The sequence below is a fragment of the Doryrhamphus excisus genome, linkage group LG2, assembly GCF_037039965.1.
Source record: "Doryrhamphus excisus strain RoL-2023G ecotype Guam linkage group LG2, RoL_Dexc_Guam_v1.1, whole genome shotgun sequence".
In the NCBI taxonomy this organism is placed as follows: domain Eukaryota; kingdom Metazoa; phylum Chordata; class Actinopteri; order Syngnathiformes; family Syngnathidae; genus Doryrhamphus; species Doryrhamphus excisus.
In genome coordinates, this window is record NC_136358.1 from 9,916,635 (window position 1) to 9,944,581 (window position 27,947).

General features: G+C 44.7%; 1 protein-coding gene across 5 annotated transcripts in view; it reads right to left on the reverse strand.

The window, feature by feature from the left end:
• Positions 1 to 27,947, reverse strand: part of sdk2b (sidekick cell adhesion molecule 2b) — a 253,907-nt gene that overhangs the window by 23,234 nt on the left and 202,726 nt on the right. For all 5 annotated transcript variants that reach the window (XM_058067737.2, XM_058067734.2, XM_058067735.2 and 2 more), the window contains 23 exons: positions 20,477 to 20,610; positions 18,970 to 19,081; positions 18,710 to 18,900; positions 16,283 to 16,366; positions 16,025 to 16,219; positions 15,202 to 15,318; positions 11,760 to 11,927; positions 11,580 to 11,682; positions 11,174 to 11,350; positions 10,405 to 10,541; positions 8,148 to 8,295; positions 4,996 to 5,136; positions 4,512 to 4,693; positions 4,313 to 4,428; positions 4,052 to 4,247; positions 3,878 to 3,976; positions 2,285 to 2,476; positions 1,442 to 1,563; positions 1,268 to 1,377; positions 1,043 to 1,193; positions 723 to 960; positions 534 to 649; positions 245 to 434 (listed from right to left, as the gene is read on the reverse strand). In XM_058067737.2, the coding sequence (XP_057923720.2) occupies positions 245 to 434; positions 534 to 649; positions 723 to 960; positions 1,043 to 1,193; positions 1,268 to 1,377; positions 1,442 to 1,563; positions 2,285 to 2,476; positions 3,878 to 3,976; positions 4,052 to 4,247; positions 4,313 to 4,428; positions 4,512 to 4,693; positions 4,996 to 5,136; positions 8,148 to 8,295; positions 10,405 to 10,541; positions 11,174 to 11,350; positions 11,580 to 11,682; positions 11,760 to 11,927; positions 15,202 to 15,318; positions 16,025 to 16,219; positions 16,283 to 16,366; positions 18,710 to 18,900; positions 18,970 to 19,081; positions 20,477 to 20,610 (3,419 nt within the window). The remainder of the gene's footprint in view (positions 1 to 244; positions 435 to 533; positions 650 to 722; positions 961 to 1,042; positions 1,194 to 1,267; positions 1,378 to 1,441; positions 1,564 to 2,284; positions 2,477 to 3,877; positions 3,977 to 4,051; positions 4,248 to 4,312; positions 4,429 to 4,511; positions 4,694 to 4,995; positions 5,137 to 8,147; positions 8,296 to 10,404; positions 10,542 to 11,173; positions 11,351 to 11,579; positions 11,683 to 11,759; positions 11,928 to 15,201; positions 15,319 to 16,024; positions 16,220 to 16,282; positions 16,367 to 18,709; positions 18,901 to 18,969; positions 19,082 to 20,476; positions 20,611 to 27,947) is intronic.

The window sequence follows — 27,947 nt, forward strand, 5'->3', positions numbered from 1 at the left end:
TGGGAATAAAGTCCTAGTTATATGGGAATAAATTTGTAAAATTGTGGGAATAAAGTCATCATATTATGGGAATAAAAATCTTATCTTTATCCTTATCCTTATCTAATCTTATGGGAATAAAGTCCAAATATTACAAAACAACAACATACGTACAAAGTAGAACTTTTCACTTCCTCTTTGGGAAGTGAAAACCAGTAAAAAAGAAAGAGGTGCTAATATTGAGGTTTCTTCAGAAGGACTTTACCGTCGTCCAGCGTCCTCTCAAAGATGGGTGGTGAGCTGGGCCGCCCGTCCCCAACGCGGGTAAAGGCCAGGACCTGGATCTCATAGAGGACATACTTGCCCAGGCCGCTCAGCTGGACGCTGTGGGTGGCGTTTCCCTCCACGGTCCAGAAGCGGACGGCGCTGTCCGAGTCCTTCTCTTTGTACGCCACCTGACCCAGAGGTCATGAGGAGTTGATGAAAAGAGGGCGGGGTTAGACCCCTAAACCCTGCCTACATTTCCAGCGTTCACGCTAAAACATGAAACAAACCTTGTAGCCCAGAATGAGTCCATTTCTGTCTGCTTGGGGAACCTGGGACCATCGCACCAGGATGCTGCTGGAGGTGGTGGCGAAGGCAGACACGTTGTTGGGACCACAGGATGGAACTGGACAGAAGACAAGCGTGCTTCCTGGAGATCCATCCGTGCAACCACAGGTCACGGTGAAAGGGGGACTCACCCGACTCCCGTGTCCGTCCTCTGATGGGCTGGCTCCACGGTCCAGTCCCAATGCCGTTGACCGCCTGCACCCGGACCTCGTACTCGGTCCACTCCTCCAGGTCCTCGATGGTGAACTCCCTCTCCAGGCGGTCGGAGATGGACTGGGTCAACGGGCGGCCCGCTGAGCCCGCCTTGGCGTACTGCACCCTGTAGCCCACCTGCTCCGCGTGGCCATTGTACTCCCACTCTGGCAGAGGCTGTAGGGGCGGGGGAAGAGAGAGTGAGGGGGTTGAGCGGCTTGGATGGTCGTCATGGTGATAGATCACGATCACCGCTCACCATCCATCTTAACCACAAGCTGGTCTCGCTGGCGGTGCGCAGCGTCACGTTGGCGGGGGCCATGTCTGGAGGTGCGGGGAGGGTCTGGATCTTTCTGGAGGGCTGGCTGGGGGGGCTCGTGCCCACGATGTTCACCTGCCGCATCCGGAACCTGGAAGACGGCGTAACCACGATATTGTCCGACAAGGTTGTAACGTTCCGAAGGTGAGCATCCCACGCTCCTACCTGTAGAAGGTGAAGGGGTTCAAGCCGGGAACCTCCAGGGAGCGAGCATCAGGCAGGTTGGACACCTGGTGGACCGTCACCCAGTCCTCGTTGTCTCCCACCACCCCCACCTGTGTGGCAGCACCCGTCGGGGATGAGCGATGACACGGTGATAAGTGGTAGATGACGTCTCACCTGGGCTTCCACCTGCCAGCGGGAGATGGAGGTCTTGCCGTCGTAGCCTGGCTTGAAGAGCAGGCTGACCGAACGCGGGCCGATGTTGGAAATGGCCATGTTGGTGGGGGGGCCGGGAAGCTCTGACAGAAAGCACAGCATTTCATATTTAATTTACACCTTTCATAAACACTTAGACATTCCTTAGACATTCATATTCATCTCATACACGGCTATATCATTATTCAGCAGAAATATCCTTCTCATCCCTTTTGAACATGATTTCATTTCTTATTGGATGAGGCTATTGAGCCCCCCCGGTCTGCCGTCAGGTTGAGTTCCCATCAAGCGTGATGCCTTTGATCTGACATCAGATGTGATTAGACAATAAATCCAAAAATGTCCATGCTGGGTGAGACGCTTATATTAAGTAGTGGTTGCTGGTTGCATTGAAATGTGCCTGACACTCTGGAAACCCTGCCTGTGAGGTTTTGGTGACATGTCTGTACTGTACTGTGGGCCTGTCAGCCAGTTGACCACTCCGCAGGGTGCGCTTCGCCTGCGCCAAGAATAGACCAGGTTGGAGTTGGCGCGCTTTCAGCGCACCTTTTTGTTGCGATGAAAGCTCACTGCGCCAAGCTGAATGTGGACACCTCCCCTGGTGTGCCGCCATGGTGCAACCCAGTCTACCACATTACCAAATTGGCTGCACACAGTGGTTCACTGTCACCCTGCACCACCTTGAACTGCGTCATTAAAATTAGAGCCCTAAGCGTTAATAGCATAATATACTCATATATTATATATGTTATATGTTCTCATCATTTCTCACCAACAACGAGGTACCAAAGGACCCCCACTCACCTGGGGGGACGCCCGAGGAGATGGTGGAGGACGACAGCTGGCCTTGACCTTTGGAGGTCATGCCGGCCACCTCGATGGTGTAGGTGGTGAGGGCGGTGAGTCCCGTCACGCGGTACTCCAACGTCACGCTGGGCAGGTAGTGCGTCACTCTCGTGTTGGTGCGGTTGAACTCCTCCCACGAGATGCGGTAACCTGACCACACACACACACACTCAATCAAGTTGTCCGACGGGCCACAACATTAGGTACACCTGCACCACCACCTCATGACAACGATTGTAAAGAAGCATCAACTGATGTTGTACTACTGCATACAGTTCATATTCATACACAAAAGAATAGATAGCAAAAGATATATCAAATAATATATGAAATATAAAATATATATAGAAAATTCTACATTATATGTACTACAACAGTTGATAAATATTATGTAAAATATTATATTATTAATAGAAATTAATATTCATTAATTCATTCATTTTCTTCCGCTTTTTCGCCAGCCAGCCAATCACAGGGCACATATAGACAAACAACCATTCACACTCACATTCATACCTATGGACAATTTGGAGTCACCAATTAACCTAGCATGTTTTTGGAATGGGGGAGGAAACCGGAGTACCCGGAGAAAACCCACGCATGCACGGGGAGAACATGCAAACTCCACACAGAGATGGCTGAGGGTGGTATTGAACTTGAGTTATACTGTGGAATTGGGTGGAATTGAACCCTGGTCTCCTAGCTGTGAGGTCTGCACGCTAACCACTCGAACGCCCTATTAATTAATATAATTAATTATAATTAATTAATTGATATAATTTATATTATGTAAAATACAGAAAAAAGTTATATGACATTAAAGTGTAATGTAGTATAATATAGAATAATGTATAATGATTAAACATTATAGTATATTTATACATTATGAATCAAATGTACATATTAAACTAAAAAAGAAGTGAAAATATATGAAATGAGAAAATAACCATAGTATATAGAAGTATATTTATATTTATTTATATTTAAGGGGCTGCATGGCGCACAGACCTCACAGCTAGGAGACCAGGGTTCAATTCCATCCTCGGCCATCTCTGTGTGGAGTTTGCATGTTCTCCCCGTGCATGTGTGGGTTTTCCCCGGGTACTCCGGTTTCCTCCCACGTTCCAAAAACATGCTAGGTTAATTGGCCACTCCAAATTGTCCATAGGTATGAATATGAGTGTGAATGGTTGTTTGTCTATATGTGCCCTGTGATTGGCTGGCGACCAGTCCAGGGTGTATCCCGCCTCTCGCCCGAAGACAGCTGGGATAGGCTCCAGCACCCCCGCGACCCTCGTGAAGATAAGCGGTAGAACATGAATGAATGAATGAATTATAAGTAAGATACTACTGTGTGTGTGTGTGTTTAGCCCTAAAGCAACAACATTTAATAAGATGATGTCAATATTAATACTACAGATGAACATACTGTATGGCTGGTAGATGAAGTTACTGGAAGTATTGCTATGTTCATGTATGTCTGAAGGAATAAATAACATACAGTTTGTACAGACATCATCATGGCGAAGTGCAGGAAGTATAAGGGTGTACCTGTGAGAATGCCGTTCTTCTCGCTGGGTTCGCTCCAGCTGACTTTTAGCGACGTGTCCAGGATCTCGGTGAAGCTCAGGTGGCCGACAGCACCGGGCGCTAGACACAAAGGAGCACACGCTGAGCCGCTGCAAAAAAGCATTCAGAAAAGCGGCGAGAAGAAGGGCGACGTACTGTCCTCGTGCGTCCTCAGCAGCTTGGGGGGACTGCGGGGGCCGTCGCCCGGCGTGGTGAAGCACAGCGCCGAGGTGAAATAGTCGGTGAACTTCTTCAGGCCCGTCACGTACGACACGTGTACGCTGTCCTGGAAGTTGGGCGGCGTGGTCACTGTGGTGACCTCCTGGTCTTTACCCGGCCGCCAGGCCAGCAGCTGGAGGAGCAGAAGAAGGAGAAGCCGTCACACTCTGGCTGTTTGTTTGCTTGTTCTTCATTCACCTTGTAGCCCTGGTTGATGCCGTTGATGAACTGAGGGTTGGGGGCCGTCCACGTGAAACGGATGGCGGTGGAGTTGACGGCCTCAGCCTGCACGTTGCCAGGGGCGATGGTTGGCACTTGGAAGGACCAGGAGAAAGAGGAGATGAAGAACCGATGGAATTCATGTTGATGTATGGCGGAGAGTAAGATCGGCCGCTACCTCCCTGTAGGGTCCACTCCGTCACTTTATGGCTGAAGGTGCCCAAGCCCGCCCCGTTGTACGCGGCCACCTCGATCTCATAGTTGGTCCAGATGATCAGGTCCTCCAGCAGCAGGTTGGTCACGTCCGGGCTGGAGATGTTCTTGATCTGGTTGTCCACGGGCAGCCCGGTCAGACGGTACCTTTAATCAATAAAAAGGTGAAGTAGGGGGTGCAGTAACACCACACGCCCTGCTAGAGGGAGACAAAGTACCAACTAAACACAACAAGATGACTGCTGCTGCTTTTTATGACAACACTCAAGTAAAAAAAACAAAGACTCCTGCATTTTCTTCTTCAAACTTTAAGCATCCAGCTGTGAAGTGACACGTAGGGGTGGAAGTGGGAGGGGGACTATAAAGGTTCATCGCTGCAGAAAGTTAATTGAGTGTAAAATTAGGAATTGGGCTATGATGTTGATCAAAGTTGAACCAGGTGAGCTCACCTGACGGTGTAGCCTCTGAGGATGCCGTTCTGGTGGCTCTCCTGGGGGGGCTGCCACTGTATCATGATGGACTGGTTGGTGCGACCGCTGGCGATGACGTTCTGGGGGGGTGCGCTGGGGGGCTCCTCTGGTAGCGCCACCCTAGGAGCAACACAAAACAGAGTTATTGAAATAATTCTTGTGGCGTATTGTAATTGTACTTCCTTCCCCAAATGGTCCTGCTCATGAAGTCACATGGGTAAGTCATTTTAAAACTTTGTAATCCATTATTACAGTGGTTCCCAAAACTTTTACAGTCAGATTCCCCTTCAGACATTTGACCTGAATCCATGTACCCCCTACTCCTGCACACTTCAACAACATCAACCTTATTATGTTCTTCAACTTAAAGATAATTAAATAATTCAATTAAATAATATTGGAGATAATCCATTGGTTCATTCATGTTCTAGTCATTTAGCATTGACCCGGATAAGAGGAGGAAAATGGACGGATGGACATGAGGATAAAGTTTACCATGAGCACTGATAAATAGATCGGTTATCATCCTACATATCTTTTATTCCACATCCTTCCCTTTCCATGATCATATTATACTGTGTGTGTGGATGATGATCATATGATACTGTATATGTGGATGATGATGATATGACACTGAGTATGTGTATGATGATGGTATGATACTGTGTATGTGTATGATGATGATACTTTATATGGGGATGATGTGTGATATATGTGGATATTGATAAGATACTGTGTATGTGGATGATGATATACTGTGTATGGCGATGATGTGATCATATGATACTGTATCTGTGGATGATGATAGTGTATATGGGAATGATGTGATGATACGATACTGTGCATGTGGATGATGATGATATGATACTGTATATGTGGATATTGATAAGATACTGTGTATGTGGATGATGATATACTGTGTATGGCGATGATGTGATGATATGATACTGTATATGTGGATGATGATAGTGTATATGGGAATGATGTGATGATACGATACTGTGCATGTGGATGATGATGATATAATACTGTATATGTGGATATTGATAAGATACTGTGTATGTTGATGATATGATATTGTCCATGTGGCTGCTGATATGATACTGTATATGTGGATGATGATACTGTGTATGTGGATGATGATACTGTGTATGTGGATGATATATGATACTGTGTATGTGTATGATGATGATGATATTATATTGTATATGTGGATGATGATACTGTGTATGCGCACATATGATGATAATATGATACTTTGTGTGTCTATGATGATGATACTGTGTATGTGTATGATGATATGATACTGTGTATGTGGATGATGATACTGTGTCTGTGGATGATATGATACTGTGTATGATGATATGATACTGTGTTTGTAAAGGGATGGTACTGTGTATAATGATACGATACTGTGTATGTGTATGATGATACAGTGTCTGTGGATGATATGATACTGTTTATGCGTATGATGATGGCATTGTGTATGTGTATGATGATATGATACTGTGTATGTGTATGATGGTACTGTGTATGTGTATGATGATATGATACTGTGTATGTGTATGATGATACTGTGTATGTGGATGATATGATACTGTGTATGTGTATGATGATATAGTATTGTGTATGATGGTACTGTGTATGTGTATGATGATGGTACTGTGTATGTATATGATGATGATACTGTGTATGTGGATGATGATATACTGTGTATGTATATGATGATGATACTGTGTATGTGGATGATGATATACTGTGTATGGCGATGATGTGATGATATGATACTGTATATGTGGATGATGATAGTGTATATGGGAATGATGTGATGATACGATACTGTGCATGTGGATGATGATGATATAATACTGTATATGTGGATACTGATAAGATACTGTGTATGTTGATGATATGATATTGTCCATGTGGCTGCTGATATGATACTGTATATGTGGATGATGATACTGTGTATGTGGATGATATATGATACTGTGTATGTGGATGATATATGATACTGTGTATGTGTATGATGATGATGATATTATATTGTATATGTGGATGATGATACTGTGTATGCGCACATATGATGATAATATGATACTTTCTGTGTCTACGATGATGATACTGTGTATGTGTATGATGATATGATACTGTGTATGTGGATGATGATACTGTGTCTGTGGATGATATGATACTGTGTATGATGATATGATACTGTGTTTGTAAAGGGATGGTACTGTGTATAATGATACGATACTGTGTATGTGTATGATGATACAGTGTCTGTGGATGATATGATACTGTTTATGCGTATGATGATGGCATTGTGTATGTGTATGATGATATGATACTGTGTATGTGTATGATGGTACTGTGTATGTGTATGATGATATGATACTGTGTATGTGTATGATGGTACTGTGTATGTGTATGATGATATGATACTGTGTATGTGTATGATGATACTGTGTATGTGGATGATATGATACTGTGTATGTGTATGATGATATAGTACTGTGTATGATGGTACTGTGTATGTGTATGATGATGATACTGTGTATGTATATGATGATATGATACTGTGTATGTGTATGATGGTACTGTGTATGTGGATGATATGATACTGTGTATGTGTATGATTATATAGTACTGTGTATGATGGTACTGTGTATGTGTATGATGATGATACTGTGTATGTATATGATGATGATACTGTGTATGTGGATGATGGTACTGTGTATGTGGATGATATGATACTGTATATGTGAGTGGGCGGGCTGAGGGAGGCAGGAGCAGCGAAACGGCATTCACACACGTGCTCGTAAGTATGGGCGGTCCATCCGTGCTGGCTCTTGACTTGTTTGTTTTTCATATTATTAAGTATTAAATATGTTTTTTTTTGTTTAATATTTCACTTTTATGCTATTAAATGATGGTATTTGTCCTCATAATTTTACAACATAATGCTCATCAAAGTACCACTTTTTCTTGTTCATTTGTTCGTTCTTTTTCCCTTCATTCTTGTCAGATGGCTGCTGCTTTTTTCTCCTTGCTGTGTTTTCTTCTACTTGTCTTGTCATCATTAGACATTGTCCAGCCCTGCCTGACAGTATTATGGGATGGCAGCTCACCGCTCTGTCTCCTTGCTGAACTGTCCCTTGCCCACGTCGTTGACGGCGCACAGTCGGAACTGGTAGGAGCGTGCCGGGATCAAACCGTTGACCTTCACCGCCGAAGAGTCGGGTTCGATGTTGGCCAGGAGGATGGCCCAGGGAGCGTCTGCAAAAAGAAAAAAAGGCATTGTTGAAAATGAAAAATGCTACACTCTCATTGCACAGCACGGTTTCTCTGTTGTGATTGGTCAAGGGTTGGCTGTAGACTCCACTCATTCGCGGCGCTGCATTGAGACACGCCCCATACGTGCTAATGTTTATTGTATTGGATGATGCAGCGTCTTCTTTGCTCACAAAAGGAGAAGCAGCGACAGTCAGGTAGGTCTTTAGCTCCCCCATTTCTCTTATTTTCTCCTACGATGTCTACAATATTGGGCAACAGGCGTGTAAAAGTGACTATGGAGGTGTTATTTTATGTCTCAAGGGCTCTAATCATGTTAAAACGTGTATTTAGAAGGTCTTAAATGGGTCTTTAAGACCCTGTTATTATGTCTACTGTAGGTGGCCGAGTGGTTAGCATGTTGTGGTTAACAGTCAGGAGTCAGGAATCTCCGCTTAGACATCTCCGTGTAGAGTTTGCATGTTCTCCCCGTGCATGTGTGGCTTTTCCCCTGGTACTCCGGTTTCCTCCCATATTCCAAAAACATGTTAGCTTCATTGGCCACTTCAAATTGTCCATAGGTATGAATGTGAGTGTGAATGGTTGTTTGTCTATATGTGCCCTGTGATTGGCTGGCCACCAGTCCAGGGTGTACCCCGCCTCTCGCCCGAAGACAGCTGGTATAGGCTCCAGCACCCCCGCAGCCCTTGTGAGGATAAGCCGTAGAAAATGAATGAATGAATGAATGACATCATTATAAGCATAAAGGGGAAATACAAATAAAAGATGTTCCATTATGGGACACAAAAAAACAACAAATAAAGTTGTCATTTTTGAAAATTTTGGTTGCAGAAAAAAATGTATATTCTGAGATTAAAGTCCAAATATTATGGCAATAAAGTCATATTTATGAGAAGAAAATGTACAAGGAGGAAAAAATTTATAACAGCAGAAATGGAAACAAGCTGGATTTTGTCAAGAAAAGTCGAAATATTAAGACAAAAATGTCCCAATTAAAAAAATAATAAACTCGTAATATTAGGAGGAAAAACTTTTTTAACTTTAACTTTAAATTTAACTAATTTTAATTTTAGCATTAAAATGGTATTTAAGTTGTGATATGAGAAATAAAACACAATATAGTAATATCAATAATATCATAATATCAACACTATGGGAATAAAGTCATAATATTATGGCAATAAAGTCATAATATTATGGGAAAAAAGTCATCATATTAAGGAAATAAAGTCATTATATTATAGGAATAAAGTCATATTATGGGAATAAAGTCATCATATTATGGGAATAAAGTCATCATATTATGGGAATAAAGTCATGTTAGCTTCCTTGGCTACTCCAAATTGTCCATAGGTATGAATGTGGGTGGGAATGGTTGTTTGTCTATATGTGCCCTGTGATTGGCTGGACACCAGTCCAGGGTGTACCCCACCTCTCCCCCTCTTCATCATACCCCCAGGTAGGAGGTGGCAAAGAGGCTTTCCTCCTCAAACCCTTGTGGTGGTGAGGTGAGAAAGCAAGGAAGCACCCTAAAGGAAGGATTAGGTTGTGTAGATATGAACCACAGGTCTGCAAAGTTGCAAATGTGCGTGACGACATGTTGAATGACTTGTTGCAATTCATCCATGCGTGTGACGCGTGGCGGTGGGCACTAAAGACATGATGGAGAATATTCAAGAGCGCTGTTCTTTCAGCAACAAAGAAGATGCAAACACGCTTGATGTTTTGTGAGGCACGTCGCCCTAGCGTGTGCAGCCTGAGATGAGACGCATGTGACGGACGCCGCTAATGGCTCCCATTGATCTTAAATTCTCTTCTGCTGTGTCTTTGGGGTGACGACACACATGCAGGACATCTTGAAATCCTGACAGGCGAGGGTCTTTGCCCGCCTTTGTATTGATTGTCAGTGTTGGTAAATAAACTCCAGTTTCCAGTGGGCACGTCACTTTTGAAATGTACCATCAAACAATGATAAGGACATTTATGTAAACCGCACCGCTGAACGCATCGTCAGCAATGTAGCCCAGCGTACCCTCAGGCAACTCAACTGGACTGAACGGGTGAGGGGTGTAAAAGTGGGCGTGGTCAACCTACTGTTCTCCGACACCTCTAGGATGTAGCGTATCAGCGGACTGTTGCCGTCAAAGGCCTTGGCCCAGGTCAGGTCGATGGCACGCCTCTCGGATACGCTCAGTGCCGCCGTGGGGTTCTCGGGGGCGTGAGGCAGCTGCCTGCAGGGGAAGAAGAGCCAAATAACAACATGCATCAGGACGGGAAGTATTCAGGCTTTAATTTCATTTCTTTTTGATTTTTTTTTTCACTTTATTCAGTGTATTTTGATTTATTATTAGAATTGTTTACACTAGCATGGAAGCCATTTTTATTCTTTCTTCTTTTTATTTTTATTAACATCATTTTTATTTGTATTTATTTAAATTTTTGAAAACTTCTATTGAAGTGATTTTCTTTTTACTTTAATTTGGGTCATTGTTGTTTTAATTTATTTTCCTTTTTATTTCAGTCATTTTTTGGTATTTTTTTTATACTTTAATTGAAGTAAATTTTTATTAAATTTTTTATTTACTTTTTGACACAGTATTTAAGTATTTTTATTTTGTTTGTTTATTATTTTTACACATTATTTGTAATTTGAACTATATTTATTTTGTACACTTTTATTAAAATAATTTTTATTATACACCTCAGATTTATTTCATTTTTATTGATTTTAAAAAAAAATTATACTTCAATAATTGTATGATTATGATTGTTTTATTATTGTTATGCTTTTATTTAAGTCTTTTGTTTTTATTTATTTTATTTTGTTTATATAAGTGTGTATATGTGTGTGTGCGAGGCCCACCTGACACGGAGGTGAGCGCTGCGTGAGTCGTTGCCGCCGACGGAGGTGACGCGGCAGGTGTAGGTGCCGATGTCGCCCGACCATGTCTGGGAGATGTGGAGGGTGCCATCGGCGTCCTGCTGCAGGCGGGGGATGGCGTGCACGTTGATGGCCACGCCCTCTTTCTCCCACACGTACCTGCGAGGACATCACATTTCACCTTCACGTGTACGCCATGGCCGTGTGTAGGGTTAACTCGTGTGTCAAATGTGGTGGATGGTGACAGACGCGTGCTCGCAGCTAACGTAGATCCCAAAAGATGGAGGGAGCGGAGCTGCTAACTCTTTTCTCTGTAAACACCCCAGACATCCTGGAAGCTCGTGGGATGAATAAAGCTTGGTGGATGTGGGAGCGCCAGACGCCTTACCTGACATTTACGCTGGGATCGTGCGTGACCCCACAGGTCAGCGCCGCCTTGGTGCCTTTGATGACGCTCTGATCCTGTGGGGGCGTTGTGATCCGGGTACGAGCTGAGGAGGAGACGAGGAGTAAAGAGCTGAGAGAATGTTCTGGCCGTGGGCGAGGAAGAGGCAGAGGCGGTGCTTACCCCAGACCACGAGGTCGGCGGAGGCCTCGTCGATGCCACGGGAGTTGCTGGCCATGCAGGTGTAGGTGCCGGCGTCTGAGATGTGCGAAGGCGAGATGAGGAGGCTGCCCGACTCCAGCAGCGTGAAGCGGGGCAGCTGGACCGAACCGCTGGCCAGGACGCGCTCGCCTGCAGGAAATGGCTAACTTCAGCATCCATCAACACCCACAGCTGGGAGGACGCCACTCATCAAGGCCCGACTAGTATCATTCAGCGTTAGCATAGCCGCGTCCATAGCGCTCTGTTGTACGGACACACGCCGCATTCTAAAAAGTCATGTGGGAATATTTCTCTAAAGTCATAATATAACAGCAAAGTAACGGAAAAATAAAGTTGGAATCGATGGAACATTCAAGTTATAACAATGTCAAAATACGATCTGAATGAAGCCATGATGTTATGAGAAGAAAACTATATAAGAAGAACGTTGAAACAAATGTTATTTTATATTAAATTTCATTTTATATTTTATTTAAATTTTTTTACAAGTCGGAATATTATGAGAAACCAACAACAGTATTGGAAAGTTAGGTTTGGGAAAGTTATACACAAGCATTTTTGCTTGTGTATAACTGACCTGTAAATGTAGTTAGTAGAATGTTGTATTCTGGTGTTAAAGGGGACCTGTGATGCTTTTTCCACTTTTCTGACCTACAAATGTTGTTAGAATGTTGTATTCTGGTGTTAAACCAAGGTTTGCGCATTTGGAGGTGAACCCTGAAAGAAGTTTGGGATGGCTCAAAACGCTCGCTTTCAGAAGGTGTGGTAAAACGGTTCCTTTGTGATGTCACAGAGGACTGGACTTCCTTATATGGGCGTGGCTGTAAGCCAGATAAGCTCTCTGCTCCTCTGTTTATGTTGCTAGCTCTAAAACTCTACTAAAACGCTAAATATGTCTTTTATTGGAGTTTGTTGCAAGTAGCCAACCTGGAAGGAGTCCCAGAGATGCTTGGCACTCGTTGGCTCTTCTGCCTTCAATAAAGCCTTGGTTGGCTACTTTGAGGATGTAAAATACAGTAAGGATTTCACCCTTTTTTCTTAAGTACAACATACTAATTCCACGTGTCATTGAGAATGTACAATGTAAATAGTCATGCAAATGAAGAACAGGCATGAAAAGAGAATGGGCATGGGCTGTGTTGTATGTTTGGACTAATAATAGACCATAGAGTCCAGTACAAACAGCCATCATTCGTGTAGTGAGGGAGTAATAATGGAGGGGATGACTGTGTGTAGATATATATATATATACATATATATTTATATAGTATATACATATGTACAGCGGGGAAAATAAGTATTGAACACGTCAACATTTCTCTCAAAAAACATATTTCTAATCGAGCTATTGACATGAAATTTTCGCCAGATGTCGGCATCAACCCAAGTAATGCACACATACAAAGAAATCCAAACATTTATGTCCATAAATTAAGTTATGTGTAATAAAGTGAAATGGCACAGGGAATAAGTATTGAACACATGAAGAAAAGGAGGGGTAAAAAGGTCTGGAAAGCCAAGAAAGCAGCTGGAGTTTGTCAGTATTTCGAAGGTTGACCTGTCCCATATTAGTGCAAAGTAATATCAGCTCGTTTAGTCCTGATTAATGCCTTTTAAAAAGGTTTCTCACCAGCAAGGTGTTAGACAAAAAACATTGCATGATGGGTAAAAGCAAAGAGCTGTCCAAAGACCTACGCAGCCTTATTGTTGCAAAACACACTGAAGGCATTGGTTACAGGCGCATTTCTAAACTTCTGAAAGTTCCAGTGAGTACCATTGGGGCCATCATCCGGAAGTGGAAAGAACACGGCATTACCATAAACCAGCCACGGCCAGGTGCTCCTCGCAAGATTTCAGACAGAGGAGTCAAAACAATCATCAGAAGGGTTCTCCAACAGCCCAGGACCACTCGTGGAGAGCTTCAGAAAGACCTGGAATCAGCAGGTACCGTTGTTTCAAAGAAAACAATAAGTAATGCACTCAACCGCCATGGCCTCCATGCACGCACACCACGCAAGACTCCATTTTTGAAGAGGAAGCATGTTGAAGCTCGTTTGGAGTTTGCGACACAACATTTGGATAAACCCATGACATTCTGGGAGAACATACTCTGGTCAGATGAGACCAAAATTGAACTCTTCGGATGTCATAAGACACAACATGTTTGGAGGAAAAATGGCACTGCACATCACCCCCAAAACACCATACCAACAGTCAAGTTTGGAGGTGGGAGCATCATGGCGTGGGGCTGTTTTTCAGCATGTGGTACTGGTAGACTTCATATCATTGAAGGAATAATGACTGGAGAAAAGTATCGAGACATTCTTGATCAGAATCTGCTGTCATCTGCCAGGCTGCTGAAGATGAAAAGAGGGTGGATCTTTCAGCAAGACAACAATCCCAAGCACACAGCTTGAAAAAAGAAAATAAAGCTGCTAGAATGGCCCAGTCAATCACCAGACTTGAATCCAATTGAAAATCTTTGGAAAGAACTGAAGATCCGGGTTCACAGAAGAGACCCCCGGAACCTTGAAGATTTGAAGGCAGTTTGTGTGGATGAATGGGCCAAAATCACACCTGAGCAATGTATTCGACTGGTTTCTCCATACAGGAGGCGTCTTGAGGCTGTAATCACCAACAAAGGTTTTTGCACTAAGTATTAAATAAATTTCAGTACGCGTGTTCAATACTTATTCCCTGTGCCATTTCACTTTATTACACATAACTTAATTTATGGACATAAATGTTTGGATTTCTTTGTATGTGTGCATTACTTGGGTTGATGCCGACATCTGGTGAAAATTTCATGTCAATAGCTCGATTAGAAATATGTTTTTTGAGAGAAATGTTGACGTGTTCAATACTTATTTTCCCCGCTGTATGTATGTATGTATGTATATACTGTATGTACATTACAGTATGTGATACATTTTCATGTATTCATTCTATTGTTTATTTATTTATTTACTAAAAATGATGTATATATGAATGAATGGAACCAATGTAACTATAGGAAAGCTAATGGTGGAACAGCAACAGAGTGAGGTTCCCATGTGCAAGTAAAGTTAGCTGGTCAACATGTTCCTTCTCATATCTGTTCCATCTGAGAAGCTCTGAGGCTCCGCCCAGTCAGCCGTGAGTGGGAGGGTCCGGAAAGGAGGTTGGCGATGAATGAGTACAGGTTAGATGCTAGCAAAGCAGGAGCGAGTAGAGGATACAAATGGATGAAAGCGGGACAACGTTGTCCTCATTGTGATGCAAAGATGAAAGGCCCGGTGCAGGATAACGCCTGGAATCCAATCAGGCTTTAGCCGGTAAGCCGGCACAGATTCTCCGGCGTGTAAAGACAGCATCCCTTCTAATCCCGAGGTGTGTGTTTGTGTGCACGTGCGGCGAGGCCAACCTTTCTGCCAGGTGATAGCCGGTCTCGGGGCGCCGGAGGTCTCGCAGTGCAGGATGACGGACATGCCGTCTATCACGGTGCTGTCCGCCGGTCCGGCCGTGATGTTTGGAGCGATACCTGCCGGCGTTTAGAAGAAGAAGGAGAAGAGCTAGTGAGAGACCCGCACACCGATGCAGCCGACACCCCCACGCCACCCAGACGCGAAAGGAAGAAAGGCAAACACCAACTCACCTGGAAATGTCACAGACACCCAATGAATGGAAAATAGAGAACGGAAGGCCGCGCCATATGTCTCTCAAAATCACTAAGGTTCTTCATCAACTCCTCCATCGAAATACAGTAGCCGGAATATTACAAAAACCAAACAAAACAACAAATAAAGTTGTCATTTTCAGAAAATTTGGTTTGAATTTAGTTTGAATGGTGGAGAGCCTGTACCAAGTCAATAGGGACCTGGTTTTGATACCAGGCAGTGATCTCTCCATAGAACCTGAAAGCAATGCAAAGGAACTTGGTACTGTATATAATGACCTCCTGTCATTCCCAATAGGTTGACAATCCCGTTTCGGGAGTTTCGGGACTGGCCAAAGAAAGCTCTTCCGTGTCCGCACTGATCGTTCGACATGTCACCAGATTGGAATTTGCTCATGGAATGCTCATGAAGCTTTTATTCTGAAATCTTGGAAGCTTAACACAGCTTCCAAAATCAATAAGAGTCTTGTTGGGACACTGGGAATGCTGAGCTTTAGTTTGGGACTGGTTGGAGACGTTTAGCGTCCATCCAAGCCAAAAGTGCAATGAAGACGTTGATGTGATCACTCACTGGTGACGGCGAGGTACGTGTTGGTCTGGACCTCGCCTGCCGCGTTCCTGGCGAAGCACTGGAACATTCCGGTGTCGTCGGGGAGGAGCCCGTTGACCTGCAGGCTGCCGCCCGCCAGCACCCGGTACCTGGGCGTCTTCACAGGGTCGATGGCCACGGCGTCCTTGTACCACACCATGTCCGGCTGGGGCACCCCTGCGGAAGGCGGATAGCGGTTAGCGTGGTGGGAACACATGCGGTGGAGTCGTGTGCGCTCACCTCTCGCTTGGCAGGGAATGTCCACCACCTTCTCCATCTCAGCCGTGATGTGTTTCTCGGGTTCTTTGATGAACTGCGGCGGCTCTGCGTGAGAGAGAGAACGGCATGAGAAGGTGATGTAATCCTGAATCCCGCGGCTGTAATAGATAGATACAGATTTGTCCGGCCGCGCTCCAAAGCTCTGCTGCTTCAAATAACAACCGACAGCTTTAATTGGAAGGGCACGCAGACACGGATCTTGCTTGAGGGATGCATCACTTGGGGGTTTAAGCAAAAACACAAAGTGGGAGAAAAGACGTTTGTATTCCCTGGCAGTCACCCTCAAAGCGGCGGCGGCGGGAGGACGCCATGAAAGGGAAAGTTCAGCGCACCTTGCTCTTTCCATCACACCGCAACCTTGACGCCATCAAAGGCTTCTGGCGCTGCCGACCCTGAAAGCCACTCGGCCATTGAAGCGCTTTCGTCAGGACCGCCGCCACTAAGCTTTCTCCCGCCTGTCGGCCGCCGGGTTCCACCACTTCACAGGCCATGCTTTTGGGGGAGGTTTTGACACGGCGTGGGGCTGATAAGGAGTGAGGACGGCATCCGGTGGCAGAATATGAACAAACTAAAGAGCAGGCAAATAAAGTTTGAAACCGCTGCAGTTGGCTACACCAATAGGATTCTTGCCAGAGACTGCCAGGCCAAGTGCCAAGTGTATCTGGAAGGCCAACAACTTTTCTATGCCTGCTATGTCTTATTTTCTCTTATTTGATCTACTATATTGGGTAATAAGAGTGCAATGGTGACTCTAGGGATGTTATTTAATGTCTACAGGACTTAATGTCTACAGGAATAATGTTGAAAAGTGTATTAGGGAGGTCATAATCAACTTTTCTATGCCTGATATGTTTTTTTATTTTCCCTTGTTATATCTACTATGTTGGGTAATAGAAGTGCAAATGTGACTATAGGGGTGTTATTTCATGTCTAGCAGGCTCTAATAATGTTGAAAAGTGTATTTGGAAGGTCATAAACAACTTTTCTAAGCCTGATATGTTTTATTTTCTTTTATTAAAGCTACTAAATTGGGCAATAGGAGTGCAAACATGACTCTAGGGGTGTTATTTCATGTCTAGCAGGCTCTAATAATGTTGAAGTGTATTTGGAAAGTCATAAGCAACTTTTTATGGCTGATATGTTTTATTTTCCCTTATTATATCTACTATATTAGGTCACTGGAGTGTAAAAGTGACTATAGTGAGTCCATGTCTAGCAGGCTCTATTAATGTTGAAAAGTGTATTTTGAAGGTCATGAACAGGTTTTGTAAGCCTGATATGTCTTATTATCTTTTATTATATCTACTAAATTGGGTAATAGGAGTGCAAACATGACTCTAGTGATGTTATTTCATGTCTAGCAGGCTCTAATGATGTTGAAAAGTGTATTTGGAAGGTCAGAAACAACTTTTCTAAGCCTGATATGTTTTATTTTCTTTTATTAAAGCTACTAAATTGGGTAATAGGAGTGCAAACATGACTCTAGGGGTGTTATTTCATGTCTGGCAGGCTCTAGTAATGTTGAAAAAAGTATTTGGAAGGTCATACACAATTTTTCTATGCTTGATATGTCTTATTTTCTTTTATTATATCTACTATTTTGGGAACTAGGAATGCAAACGTGACTCTAGGGGTGTTATTTCATGTCTAGCAGGCTCTAATAATGTTGAAATGTGTATTTGGAAGGTCATACAAAGCTTTTCTATGCCTGATATGTGTATTGTGTATTTCGAAGGTCATGAACAGGTTTTCTGAGCTTGATGTGTCTTATTTTCTTTTATTATAGCTACTATTTTGGGTAATAGGAGTGCGAAGGTGACTCTAGGGGTGTTATTTCATGTCTACGGGGCTCTAATAATGTTGAAAAGTGTATTTGGAAGGTCAGAAACAATTTTTCTATGCCTGATATATTTTCTTTTCCCTTTTTTGATCTACTATATTAGGTCACTGGAGTGTAAAAGTGACATAGAGGTGTTATTTCATGTCTAGAGTGCTCTAATAATGTTGAAAAGTGTATTTGGAAGGTCATACACAACTTTTCTATGCCTGATATGTCGTATTTTGTTTTATTATATCTACTACTTTGGGAAATAGGAGTGCAAACGTGACTCTAGGGGTGTTATTTCATGTCTAGCAGGCTATAATAATGTTGAAAAGTGTATTAGGTCATACGAAACTTTTCTATGCCTGATATGTCTTATTTGTCTCATTTATTTAAATAAATGTCTTATTTGTTTATTTAAAATGTTGTTACGAGAGTCTGGCAATATGTAAAGTGCACGTCGGCCATCATGGCCCAGATGTGCTCTAAAACAGTACCGTTCTCGCAGGACCACACTAAAAGAAAGAAATTGTTATCGTTTCAGCACTTCGACCATCAAGGCTTACCGAGGACGTGAAGGTAGGCACCGGCGCTGACCGAGGGCACGCTGCTGCTGCGGAGGACGGCCTCACACTCGTAGTAACCGGCGTCAGCCACCAGGGGGCTGAGGATGGTTAGGCGGCGGTTGAAGTCGCTCAAGCCGCTGCTCACCACAACGCCATTCTTCCGCCAGGTGATGCTCAGCTTGATGAGAGGCCTGCGGGAGGACCAGAAGCGAGGCATCCTTTCCCGCTCTTTCCGCACCGTCGCCGAAGGAGGCGCTTACCTGGCATTGGCCACGCACTCCATGGTGACCTCAGACGTTCCTGTGACCACGCTGGTGTTCCTGGGGGAGATGATGATGGTGGGAGCGATGGGGTCCGCCGGTCCGCCCACATCTGCACGCAGGAAGTGAAGACACACGCTTTCATTGCTGTGAAACTGACAGCGTGTCATCTGTCATCACCGCTCAGTTTCTTTCCGATTCCTCTGACCAAAGCTACTACTCTGATGTGTGACATTCCCCAAGAGCAATAGACATATGAAAATAGATTTTTACGTTGACGTTCTGTCCTTTCGTCAGGGAAGAAGTCAGCGTGGTTAGCTTCCACCCGATTAGCGTGTCTTTCACTTACATCTACACTGCAATTATGCCTCCGTCTGTGTGAATTCTCAGGTTAGTGTACAATATGGCTCTCGCTCTTGGTGCCACATCTTTATTAATTATGACTCATTGGAATTATTATTGGTATTGATGCGTATTGATGCTGCTGGGGGCGTGGTGTCTGAGTGCCCGCCGTGTCCTTGCGTGCCGTCTCCGTTTGGCCCGCACCGACGAGCCCCCCCCCCCCCCTCCGGCTGAGCGGCCGCCAAGCCAGGCGGGTTTGATTCCTGTGCCTCCTTTTCCTTTCGGGAGCGACGGATGCCGGTGAATATTAAGAAGCACTTGGCAGGAGAACAGTCTGTCTCCACTTCCTGTTTGTGAGCAATTTGGGAATAACGGCGGGATCGTAAAAAGTTGAGCGTCTCGGCCGTGGCGTGGTGCCCGCATGCGAGAAGCTTCCAGATTCCTCATCCTTAGGAGTGCAGCTTTATCATTTTACCAGAATATAGCCGTACTACTCTGAGGACAAACATGGCATTTTTAGAAGTAATAGGAGAGAAAAACATTTTCTACTTTTATCAGAAGCAAAACAAAGAATCTACTTGCACATTTTGTAAAATTAGTTTAGGAAAAAGTTATTAATATGCTCACATTATATATAATATGATATATTCTGGTCATAAGAATATGAGAACATTAGCATACCTGCATGTGTTGCTTTAAAAAAGATCAAACCGTCATTTGTCACCAAATGGCCCCCGCTGGAGGAAATAGTTTGGACACCCCCGGCATGCATGGTTTGTGACTGAACAACCTGAGAAGGCGCGTGTCCGCGTACGAGCGAGTACCGTGTCTAGGACTTACACGTTTGGACTGCGTGAGCAAAAAACTTGTCTGACTGCAGGCTGCGGGAGTCCTGCCACTTGGCAGGAAATAACGCCGGGAAAAAAGAAAAAGGACGCACGGTGCCCGACGATCCAGCCTGCAGCCTCCTGACATGAGCGCTTCTGGGTTGCGGGGCTGCAAATTGTCAGCTCGGCGTTCCTGTCGGAGAGTTTGAGGCTTGGCAGCCGCTGCCAACCAACCCTCCAAATGGCTCATGGGGACGCGGCGCTACCAAAGCTGTCGTTACTGTTAGGGCATAATGGCTGACTGCTGTGTGTGTGTGTGTGTCGGGGGGGGTACTCACTCTCCACGGAGAGGGTGATGGGTTGGCTGGTCTTGTTCTCTCCGTTCTTATCGTTGACCGCCTGGACGTAGTAGCGGCCGGCGTCTGGCGCCACGGTGGACAGGATGACCAACGTGTTATCCAGCGTGATGGCACTAGGAGGACACACAAACTGGTAAGACTGGGACGGTGTTGGACTGTGTTGCACTGCCACCTGTTTGACGCTTTAATTGTGCGGTCAGAGAATGTAGGAAAGATTTGAAGACAATAATGACGCTCTTCAAGCCGCATTAGCCATATCGATCTACAGTGTGTAAACAATGTGTCACTGCTGACTGAGCAAGGCAGCAATATTGAACCCCTCCTCCCCTGATGCGTGCATCCAACAGCGTAGCCACCATTCACACACACATTTAATTGAACAAGAATGTACCATTTGTGAATCTAGGGGGACAAACAATAGCGACAAAATGGGGGAGCGCCATGTTTACATTACATTAGCTGCGTCCTGGTTCATGGGGGAAGATGTACGACTACTGGACTCCACTGTTTGCAGTCCTGGGGAACAAACACGAGCACAAGCAACCTACTTCCTGGTTCATGGAGGAGGATGCTAGAAATCCAGACTGGACCGTTTTTGCTTCTGGGGCTACAAAGCAAAGCAAGAAAGTGGTGGCACCCTATTTGTATGATGTTTTATGCTAGCACGCTACTTGCTACTTGCTACTTGCTGGCGTAAGATGACGAGACCATCCTATTTCTTGATGCTGGGCAAGTGATTTGTTGTTAGTAAGTAGGCTACTTCTTGCTTCAAAGAGGACAAAAGACGACAGGGCTGTACCATTTTTGGTTCTGGGGACAAGAAACAACAGTATCAAAAATGGACGAAGGTCCCAAAGTACTTCCTGTTATCATGGAAGAGGATAAAAGACCACGACACCGTACCGTTATTGGGATTTTGGGGGATTTTCTGGGGCTATAAAGAAAAGCAACAGACATAGCATAACATAACATTTTTTGCTAGCATGCTACTTCCTGCTTCTAGTGTTAGAAGACCATTTTTGGTTCTTGGAGTACAAAAAAAAGCAAGAAAAATGGTTTATATTACGCTTTAAGCAAGCAGGCTACTTCCTGGTTCATGGAAGACAATAGATGACAGGACTGTACCATTCTGGCGGCAAGCCACGAACCTGTTGGACATGGAGGAACGCGCCGGGCTACTTCCTGTTTTCAAGGAAGAGGATGACACCGTACTCTGATTGGTTGTTGGGAGGTTAAAAAAGTGTCATTGTGTTTTATGTAGTCAGCTACTTCCTGCTTCATGGAAGGAGATGTAAGATGACTGGACTGTACCATGATTGGTTCTGGAGCTACAAAACAAGCGACTCTGTTATGTTAACACTTTATGCTAGCAGGCCATTTTTTGCTTAATGAGAATGTTGCGCTAAATGAGACGAAGGCAAACAAAGCGGCGCTGTATTCCCGTAACAACAAAAAGCTGCTATTTGTTATTTGTTTCAATGACTTACTTGTGTGCGCCATTCCATTCCTCAGAGGGGGGTAAACACAGTCAAAGACACAAATCAATAGCTGCCTCCCACCTCGCCCGGGCGCAGTGTGACATGTCTGTTTATTTTAATATAGCGGGAGCTATTTGCGCTGATAAAAAAACAAAACAACAAACCAGTGATCATCGGGAAGAAAACATGACAGCTTGCGCTTCACAAGTGCTGCAATTATCGCCGCTTGTCGCGGGCGGGTGTAAAAAGTATGTCCCCTGTCGTGTTCCCGCTCCTCCACTTCTACTCGCTCCTCCCTCCTGACCTCCGTCTCATCACTGGGGTGGGGGCGGTGCTGCTTGTAAGCGTGTGTGTGCTGCTTATTGTGATTAGCATTTACTGCTACAGTGATTACCAACAGACCAAAGTGGACTGGAGCGCTGGAGCTCATTTGGGATTCGCTGCCCTGTCCAGGGACTGGAAGTTTCCTAAAGGGGGTTGGCGGCTGGCAGCTTATGATCCGCCGTAAATATTTAATGCTAGCTCGCTGCAGTGGCGGCGACATCCACGGACACGTTCATGAATTATGCATTTCTTCAAGAATGTGAGAGGAAAGGAAACAGCCAGAGCGCTGAACGAGTCCCAGGTGACTTCGAAAGACCTTTCGAAAAACGGCGTTGACTCGATCCGGGACTTGACTTCCGTAGCTGACATTCTTACGCAACAACAAAACCTCAAGCTGCTGGTCGCAACAGGTCAGCACATCTTAGTGCTGTACGATGGGATGTCACTAGAGGTCCTGGTTCTGATAAGTAGTCCTGCCAGTCCAGGAAAGATGGAATGCCACCAGGCAGGATCCAGACCTTGGTTCGGTATCAGGGTTCAGGGAACCAGTGGTCGGGAATGATCTGAACATACGTAAATCTTAATGCAGTGAACGACGGAATGTCAGGGTTCCGACAGGGGGCCTTGTTGCTGTGAGCCGGACCAGCGCCAGGTCCCTGGGGTGCCTACCGCGTCCTTAGTTTCCATCCTGTCAGCTTTGGAATGACAGCTAAAGACTCGGGACCAGTGCTGACTCATTCATTTTCTACCGCTTTTTCCTCACAAGGGTCGTGGGGGGTGCTGGAGCCTATCCCAGCTGTCTTCGGGCGAGAGGCGGGGTACACCCTGGACTGGTCACCAGCCAATCACAGGGCACATATAGACAAACAACCATTCACATTCATACCTATGGACAATTTGGAGTCGCCAATTAACCTAGCATGTTTTTGGAATGTGGGAGGAAACCGGAGTACCCGGAGAAAACCCACTCATGCACGGGGAGAACATGCAAACTCCACACAGAGATGGCCGAGGGTGGAATTGAACCCTGGTCTCCTAGCTGTGAGGTCTGCGCGCTAACCATTCAGTGCTGACTGACTTCCTTAAAAGGATTGGGAAGATTTTTGTTGATTATCGGTGTTGGCTTTCTCTTTATCGGAATAGTGCGGGGATTTCACTCCAAAAGACACCAAAACAAACCAAAACAGATATGTCATCCGTATTTGATGGATTTTGTTTCGTCCTTTACATTTGCACGGTCTCTTTGTTTCCCACCCAAATGGGTTTGCAGCATTAGCCCCCCCCACCCCCCCCAAAAGGAGCGGTGTTGGCACGATGGGCTGCTGCTGAGAAAACAACTTGGCCGACTCAGCAGCTTTTTGGTGCAACACCAGCTCTGCCAGAAGCAAGAGACGGCCCTCGCATGCAATCATGAGAGGGAGTCATTTCATTTTCTCCTCAAGGGGCGTGTTCTCAATCACTGTCAGCTGCTCGGCCATCGTTTGGCTCTTATGATAATGTGGCTTCGATTGCCGTCGAAGGGATGGAGGTTTGATTTGACACCAGCGTTCTAATCCAGCATTGATCTCCTAAAACCCTGCCGTGAGGTTAATCCGGTACATGCTTTCATATACATATGGACGCTCTTAATCAATGAATGAATCAGTCATGGGTTGGACTTGAGCCCTTTGTTCTTAACTCTTGCTTCAATGTTGCTTCAAACTAAGTAAGAGCTTTTCAGTTTCCGGTAGATACAGCCATCCATCCACTTTCTTCTGTTATTCGGGTCCAGGTCAAGGGGTCGCAGCCTGGGGAAGGGAAGTCGAGACTTCCCAGTTCCCGCCCAGCTCCATCCAGAGGACACCAAGGCGTTCCCAGGCCAGCTGTGAGACATAATCCCCGTCCCCCGGAACCTTCTCCCAGCTGGGCATGCTTGGAACACCTCACCAAAGAGGTGTCTGGGAGGCATCCAGACTAGATGTCCGAGTACTCCAGAATGACTGATCTCCTCATCCAGTCCAGCCGTCCTACGGAGGAAACTCACGTCAGCCATTTGTATCCACGATCTTGTTCTTCTGGTCAAGACCTAAGCTCATGACGCCAACCCCCGAGATACTTGAACACATCACTGGCGAATAGCAGCCCCCAGACCGGACACTTCTACACCTTGGCTGCACCTGGAAGTTCTGTCAATAAAAATGATGACGAGAATCGGCAAACAAAGTGCAACTTTGGTGGAGGCCGATGTTTACTGGAAACAGGCTGGCAAAGCACACTAGGCTCCTGTTCTGGTTGAAGGACTGAATGACACGTGGTAGCGTGCCACAAATCCTGTACACCCAGTGCACCCCCACAGGGGCATACAGAAAGGTTCATTGTGGAAAAGCACATTTGGGATGATGGAGAGTGGAGATGACCCTCTTTCACCATCAGTGACCTCCACAAATGTGCCCTCGCTGGTAGTTTCCTCCATACAGTGAGCACGCTGTGGAGGATTTCTTTGGCACTCTCTCAGCCGTGAGGGTCCTCACATCATCTGTCTAGCCTGGGGTCTCCATTACCAGCCAACAAATGGCGGTGGTCATCTGATGGCCTCTGCTGGCAGGGAGCGAGGGGAAGAAGCTGGCAGGTTCAAGTGCATGAAGTCACACCACCGCCAATAGAAAGGAGGAAGACCGGAGTGCAAGCGTGTCATCTTGAGCAAACCCGCCGTGAAAAAGCTCCTGTGCTCTGCAGTGACAGAGCGAGGGAGGAGGAGAAATGAATGCAGCTCATGAAAACGTCCATCGCTTCTGTCGGCAAGGGCCACGAGCTTTAGATTTGTGCATCACTGTTCTTGTGCCTCTTTCGCACAGAAAACCAATTTCAGTGAAAAAACAAATTAAAGGATGCAGTGAATACATCTACAAGGTCAAAATGTTGCCATGTGGATGAAAAGAAAGCATTTTATGGCCACTCTTTGACGACATAATGCGGACTCCATGTAAGGCGGTACTTTGTACGGCACCCCTAAATACTTTGCAGATTCCAACGGGAGACCTCCTTGCAAAGGCTTTATTATTTTGAACTTTGCACCTTAAAAGTTAGCAGGATCGTGGCAGCCCGGGGCGGTACTTTATTACCTGATGCCAATGTTATTCTCCATTTGATCACATTCATCTTTTCAACTTTGTAGCAGAGCTGAAGAAATAATTAATCCAGCTCAATGGACGATGTAGCCTCAATCCTCGTGACCCCAAGAGTGGGTCCTGGATTCCTTTTCAGTAGACTGCGGGTCTTATTACCATACTTTGATTTATGAATTACTTCTGTAGGTGGCAGCAAGGCTTAGCTGGCCCCCCGCACTATGCAAAACGGAGACTATTTTGGTGTCATCTGGAGCAAAAATTGCCAAATTGTCATGGGGGGGTGAACTTTAATTGACCCATAATATAAAATGTGGATTATATAAAAAAAAATAGGCACAAAAAGCAGCATAAACAACGAGGGAAAAAATTAGCCTACTACCTAAATTGTTAATATCTGAAAAATGAAAGCAGCACAAACCCAGCACAAGGAAACATGGCCATATTGATTTCATTTGGAAAAATCTTTGGTTGAGCCATAAAATAAACTGTAATAAGGTTCATATTAATTGCACAGTATTTGCGTTAGGGTTAACATGACTCAGGTAAGACCATTAAGATGTTGAATGTGGCAGTCGTGTCTCTTGTTGAGCCTGGACTTGACTTCATATTTCATGCTTATGACATGATCAAGTCAAAAGTCAAGTCAAAGTCAACTTTATTGTCAAATATGCTGTACATGCTTGACATACAGCGTGCAGAGAACATACTAACTCCTTATTCCTAAAATCCCAAATACTTAAACTTGCTGATATAGTTCATCTTCAAACAGCTAAAATAATGCATAAGGCTAAAAACAACCAATTACATAAAAATATCATCCAATACTTCTCTACAAGAGAGGAGAAATATGATCTCAGGGAAGAACTAAATATGAAACACTTATATGCTAGGACTACGTTAAAAAGTCATAGCATTTCAGTATGTGGAATCAAACTATGGAATGGATTGAGTAAGGACCTCAAACAATGCACAATGATGAGCCAATTCAAGAAACAATACAAGCAGTTGATGTTTGCTAAATACAAGGATGAAGAGTCTTGAACCAGTCATGATGTGCTATACATATCACTATATTGACACTTACTACTATTGACACTTGTATGGTCATATCACCTCCTACTTCAATACGAGGTGCATTATTAAAAAAAAAACAAACAAAAAAACCCCAACCCTAAACTGTATTGTGGAAAGCAGGAAGTGAACAAATGTAACAGTTACTGATTGTAAAAGTACCAGATGGAGGGGTAGGATTTAATAAGCTTTGCTTCTTCCTACTCCTTTTGGACATGTGGAACTGTGAACTGATTATGGGATGTAATCTGATGCATGTTCAAATGAAATAAAACCATTACCATTCCAGTCCTCTCAGACGGTGCAGAAAGTAAGAAATAATAAATTTACAACAGCTAAACTAAATTAAATAATTAACAGTGTGAGCACTGCTAATTATTTAATTTAGTATATAGTTTAGTTTTAATTTAGTTTTTCAGCTGTGTAAGTGGAAGATCTGAAATCAGTATACTAGTATACCTAATGATAGCATATTGTATATAATAAATATACTCTACAATCACTAATGCTATTGGCTAGCGTGTATATGGGATTCTTGTTTGTGGTTAATTTAGGGCCCTGTGATTTCTGCGTTAACCAAATCATGAATGGAATCACAGAATTGCCAATAAAAACTGAATTTTAAACCACCTGTGTCAAAATGGCAACACCGGCAAAAGTTGGTGAGTGAATGGAAGATAGCTTAGTTTAGCAAAGCATGCCAGTGAGGCTGTGTGTGTGACTCAGTATGTAAATAAGCCAGCGTAACAATGCCTGCTGAGGAATGGAATGGCATGGCTGACTACATCTTCCTTCATGACAAACAAACTGGTATTCCGGTTGTTGGGCATTTCGTCGCACTTGTGTGCAGAGGCGGACTTCCCAGTAGAAAAAAGATAGCCAGTCTTCTTCTCCTTACACGTTTGAACCCGCCTACCTGGGAAGGGCTTGGCTCCTCACTGGCTCCCCTTTGACGAATGGGGAATCCATAGCGGACTGACAGGAGCGGAGCATCGCATTCATCGATCAGACGCTACAGCAGATTAGTCTAAAGACCTGAACGCTGAAGGATGGCGAAGGGCAGGGGGGGTTCTTCCATAAACAAGTGCAGGTCTTGGTGGCCTTGGGTGCATTACAGGAAAACAATCCATGTCCGCCTGTCCCCGTCGATGAAAGCAGGAAGCCAGCTCAGTGACTTGCTGTCAAGGGCGAAAAAAACGAGAGGTGGTTTTTCGCTCTCGGTTTTCCTGCGAGAAGCCCAGCAATTGTGGGCAAATGAGTTTTCTGAAGAAGGTTCTTATTATACAGTACATTAAGTCCCCCCAAATGACACAACAAATCAGCCCGACTGAACGGAAAGGAGGCTGCCAAAGGCGGCGGCTGAGGGAAGAGCGATGACGTTTGCTGGCAAATCTCCTCTCCTGACATGGCGCTGTACATCAAAACAAAAACACCCAGGCCCAGCCTGAACCCTTCTCAGGGAGGATAGAC